The sequence below is a fragment of the Anoplophora glabripennis genome, unplaced genomic scaffold (assembly GCF_000390285.2).
Source record: "Anoplophora glabripennis isolate ALB-LARVAE unplaced genomic scaffold, Agla_2.0 scaffold1246, whole genome shotgun sequence".
NCBI classification, from domain to species: domain Eukaryota; kingdom Metazoa; phylum Arthropoda; class Insecta; order Coleoptera; family Cerambycidae; genus Anoplophora; species Anoplophora glabripennis.
Window position 1 is genome coordinate 7,515 of NW_019417330.1, and position 5,527 is coordinate 13,041.

Sequence of the window (5,527 nt, forward strand, 5' to 3'; positions counted from 1 at the left end):
TATAACTTTTTTTCGCTATGAATAAGTTTTTTTTTACGTGAGTCAAAAAACCACTTTTCCATAACTTTGACCACTGTTAAAACAAAGTTTCCCAACTAGTCTCGAGTTGATTTTTTGATATTTTCTTTATAACACGTTTCTGAACAATATTCCGCAGAAAAACTTCTAATAGTATTTTTTCCCCGAAAAAAGCTATAATGACTGGCCTATCAATGTATATGCAGTCAATATAATGTTTACATACTATTTTACTTACTAATACTGTAATTATAAGACAAATATTTTTCTGTATATTATTCTATAAGAATTTCCAATTTTCAATTAAATGTATTTGTTAATAGGTAGATATGTAAAAATATGTTAACTCGGCTACTAACAGGTTTACTACTAAAGCGACACATTGAATCATACGAGTAAAACAAAATAATTGTACTTCTTTATTTAGGTAGGACATTTTAAAAATCCATTACATCATAATGTTACAAAGACAGTATACTCTAGAAATAAGGTATATACAAAACAATACAAAACTCGACTAAAAATTTCTGATGCCATGTCAAATGCATATTACATCAGCTTGCTGTAAATAAATACTTATATAAATATTTATAAGGGATCATTTGAGAATAATTTACTTTTTATAGTTAATTTGAAAGTATAAATAAAAAAGGCTGGTGTATTTCCATTACTTAGGCACTTAAAAAGTTTGTTAAATGACGATTTTCAATAATCTTAAGTAAATCTCGGTGTGGAATTTAAACGAAGGTATATTTAATAAATATTATCGCAGTGTGTTTTTAATGCTGACGTGCGCTCAAATGTAATTCATTTTTTGTTAGGGAAATAAATTGTCTTGAAAAAAAAACACCATAGCATAAATAGCTGGCAGGGACCAAACTGCCATATAATAGTCGCCCATTGTTAAGTTGAGCAGAAAATTAAATGTTGATTTTTATTTTCTGTATTTCCATGTGTTATGACAATATATTATTGGAATACAGGTAATAAAATATTCAACAAATTTTCTCACTCCTTGATATGTGCCCTTCCCTACTTGAAAATTTTAAAATGGCATATTAAGAATATGCCAGGATTCCAGACAAGGCGGATAAGTGTTCAATGAAGCGCTTAATGTTTATATTATGCACATTTGAATGACGGAAAGTCAACGAGTTTTACTTAAGGTTTATTTAATTTTCAGTAAGTTTTCGCTGTCCTTCGGCAGGACATGATAATTGATACAGTAACTGTATTAAAGTACGAGTTGGCCGACCTGTCATACGTCCTTTTGTTAAGTAGGGATACACCTTGTGCTCACTTTTAAACCCTACACCGGTTATATCAAAATGAATCCAATCAACACAGTCTATAAACTCATTTAGAAATGCAGCGGCAAGGCAAGCTGAGCCGTGCCCTAGACCTTTATTATTAACATCATGAGATTTGAAGCGAGTCACCTTTTTGCTAAAGAACTTCCAAATTGGCAGTCTCCAGACTCTGTCACCAGTGATCACGCCTGCTTTGCGGACTTGGGACCACATAGTTTGAGAATTTGAGAAAACTCCACTAGCAGCAGAGCCAAGAGCCGCCCTAACACCCGGTGTTAAACTTGCAACGTCTATTACTAAACGTGGTCTGTGTCTGGCCTGTCCATATATCAAAGCATCAGCAAGAATTAATCTGCCTTCATTATCTGTGTCGGTCACCATAATAGACTTTCCATTCATTCCCATTACTACGTCTCCACATTTCATAGCCATACCGCTTGGCATATTTTCACATAATGGAATAACAGCTTCAATGTTTATTGGTAAGCTTAAAGCAGATGCTGCACGTATAGCAGCAATAATGGCAGCTGCACCACACATATCAGCTCTATACTGATCCATACCTTCGCATTTCTTTAAACATAATCCTCCACTATCAAATGTTATACCCTTACCACACATGAGAACCGGTTTTTGTTCTTGAGGCGCTCCACAATAAGATATTTCAACAAATACTGGTGGTTCACATGATCCACGAGCAACAGTTAAGAATGCGTTTAATTTTTTCGATTCTATCCAGTCCTTATCATGTACAGTAACTTTAATACCGCAGGGACATAATTCATTTACAGTTTCCTGAGCAAAATGTAGAGGTGTCATTTGATTTGCTGGAGTGTCAGATAAACGTCTCGCTAAATTTTGAGATTCAGCTTTGAACAAACCTCTTTGAAAACTTTCAGCATCACAGTCATCAAACAATTCTAATGTAGGAATAACTTTCCAATGTTGTCTGGATTTGTTTTCTTGATATCTCCATAAAGCTAGAGCACTTCCTTCTGCTGCTTGCTCAGGATGGCCTAACCCTTCTATTAGTATTCTTGTGACACCTTCTCTTTTTAAAACTTGAGCACCCATTCCTGCAGCTTCACGTACTGCCTCCAATCCTTCGTCAATGGCTTCCATCTCATTGTAGGCGAGTTTTTGTTTGCCAAGTGTAACCACGGCAATAGACCAAAACTCCTTATCAATGTTATTAAAAATTTTTGCTTTTCCTCTTTTTAAGTCACCTCCAGCCCTAAAAATAAAAATATGTACTGCTTCGTTCCTTTATAATATGAAAATACAATTTATGATTATATCTGTATCAAGACGTGATAAGATAAGCAAGGACCAAAAGACAGGAAGAAGTGAAATGGCCCACACACTAGCCAACTCGTATAAGTTGTGCTACAGATTGGACAAACAGTCAGTGTAACAAGTTGTTTAATATTTAGGCCAAAAACACAAACGATCTGAACATCAATAAGTCGTTAAGATTTGTAGTACCTACCAACATGTTAGTTAGCAGTTGAGGATAAAACCATTTTATTTGAATGCAGTTTGTGTCATGGCACCGACTATTTCGAAAAAAACTATTGCGTTACTAGTGATTGTTTTTATTGGATGGTAATAAAGAAAAAGTTAAGTAAAAAAGAAAATAGTGCAAAAATTGGTTATTGCAGTGACAAATTTTCTGTAAAAATTATGTACCACTGAATCAGTATATTTTAAAAATTGCGATAAATTACATCAAGCGCGGTTGTACAATAAATCTTTGACCTGCAAACTTCCAAGTTAGGTTGATGAAACTTGGGCTATCGAGATAAAAATAGGAAAAATTCGATGAGTTAGTGTCAGCCAGTGACGGACATAATGGAAAGCATTGTCAGTAGAATTTAAAACCTGTTGAGTATTTTGAAAATTGGATAAGTGCATTTAGTGCCTAATATTATTTGTAGGAAAAATAGAACAAACTATTTTCAAATTTTTTTTTTAATTTAAAATCTCAGTTGATTAAATTTAAAATAACTCGAGAAACTATTTGTTCTACAAAAAAATGTATAGGAATTTTATGTTCGAAATTCTATTTTAAATATAGTATAACTAACAAAAGTTTTAAAAACTTTACTAATAGCGGGAGCTAAAAAAATGTAAGTTTCGACGCCTATGACTTTGATGGCTACACTATTTTAAACTGCACTTTGAACAAAAAAAAATATTTTTCTTTCAACTGTGTGATAAGTTTATTTTAAATTAAAGAAAAGATTGAAAATAGTTCGTTTTCGAATAAAGTTAAACATATTTTTTTATAGAAAATTCAAAAAAGTAAGCAGTAGAATAAAAATTTAGCGGTTCTTAATGAAAGTGCGTCCAGTTTCTTCACTATTGTTTGACAAATTAGTATATTGATTCAATGATTTTTTACCTTTAATCAATTATATTATTAGACTAAAATTCATCTAAGTTAAACATTTTAAGAGATATTTCAATAAACTTGATATTTTTTTGAACATTCTACCTCAAAAACGTTGAGATTTCGAAGTATTTTTATAAAGCTGTTGTCATTATTTTTACTGGTTCTACCGTCCTCTTTATTTTTTTAAATGTATCTGGGTCCATATATTATATCATTGACAAATGACAATTGTTCGACATTTTGAAAAAGTAGTTAGCCAAGATAATTTTATTATTATGTTATTCAACAATAATATGAATATGTATTGATACCAAATGATTTGAAATTTAATTCGTTTGAATATTAATTTTTTTTCAACCAATCTTAAAATACGAATCGGTGATTTGAATTTATTTTTCAGAATCTATTTATCGGTGATTTGAATTTATTTTTCAGAATCTATTTATCTATTTATTATTTTGAGAATTCGGTAGAGAAATCGAATAAGTTTTGAGAACATTGTTATGATTTTTTCATAGTTCAATTATTAAAAGAACGAGATACAGCAATTCTTTTTTGGTAAGTACCTGGGTACAATGAGATGAAAATTCGCGCTAGTTACTTATTGCCTTCAAATTAACTGCTGGTGCCTGTTCATTTTTAATACAAGTTTATGAATCAAACCGATTCTAAAAGTTAAAGATACCGAATCGTAAAAACGAATAAATTTTTTACTGTGTCAATCGAACAAGGCTTATCTAATATTTTTTCAATTATTATACACCTTTACAAAAATGGAAAGTTTGAGACGAGTAAATTAATGACAAGGAGACGATTTTTTAATATTACTGGTGAAGTAGCTTCTACAAACAATTACTTACTTTTTTATTAAATCGAATAATTTGCCTCCAAGATGGTCATTAAATTTTGCTGCTGCCTTTGTAAATACTGGTTCCTCATTATCACCCTCGTATATGCCCAAAATTAATCCTTTCTAAAAGATAAAATACGTAACTCATTAACATGACATGAAAATTCGTGCTGTCATTTTATGCTATACAATTTTTAAAAGAAAGAAAATTAATTATATTACTTCTAACCTTTCTGATATGACACATAGTTACTAATTTTCAGCAAAAGTAAAATAAAAATAGAATTGTCAAATTTACCTTTTCATCGCCACAGTCTTCTGAACAAAATTTACGTATGCCGCATATACGGGGTAATCTGGTTCGAAAAATATTCAAATTCCTCAAAAATGTAATTGAAGACATATTTGACCATTATTTTATATACATTTTACGTGAAAATTTTGGACATAAAAATGAAAATATCGAACTTTTGTTTATTGGTTACCCACTTCATTTGAAATTTGAATGCATAGGTCTCACGATTTTGAATATTTTATGCTATGAAAAGTCTTAACAAATTGATTGACAATTATTATTTATGCTATAAAAATCTAGTTATGTCTATCAAAAGACAGGTTTTATAGGCATACCTATCTAATATAAAAGGATAAGGGATTAGGGACATGCGTTTTTTAAATCAGGTACATACCTACATTTCAAATGTAGGTATTAATTATTATTAAAGAAGTGTATTTTTTCTCTCCACCTCCTAGAACTCGCGATATTAAATATAGAACTATTGAAGAAACAAATTAAAAACGTAATAAAAGTTAGGAAGAATCATTAGAAAAAACTACTGACTAATTATGGACTGTACAGCGAGTATGGACATGACTTTCCAAACCGTGCGTCACAGGAATAGTAGATCTTCACTCAACGGTAAATTCTTATAAAACCAATGGTAGATGCAACTC

At 31.0% G+C, this 5,527-nt stretch overlaps 1 protein-coding gene across 1 annotated transcript; it reads right to left on the reverse strand.

Annotated features, from left to right (window-relative positions):
- Positions 1-455: 455 nt before the first annotated feature.
- On the reverse strand, positions 456-5,026 carry LOC108915287 (cytosol aminopeptidase-like). The gene is made up of 3 exons (XM_018721275.1): positions 4,872-5,026; positions 4,584-4,696; positions 456-2,562 (listed from the first exon to the last, which is right to left on the reverse strand). Exons 1-3 carry the CDS (start codon positions 4,974-4,976, stop codon positions 1,191-1,193), a joined length of 1,590 nt encoding a protein of 529 aa, XP_018576791.1. The 5' UTR covers positions 4,977-5,026; the 3' UTR covers positions 456-1,190.
- Between the last annotated feature and the right edge of the window lie 501 nt (positions 5,027-5,527).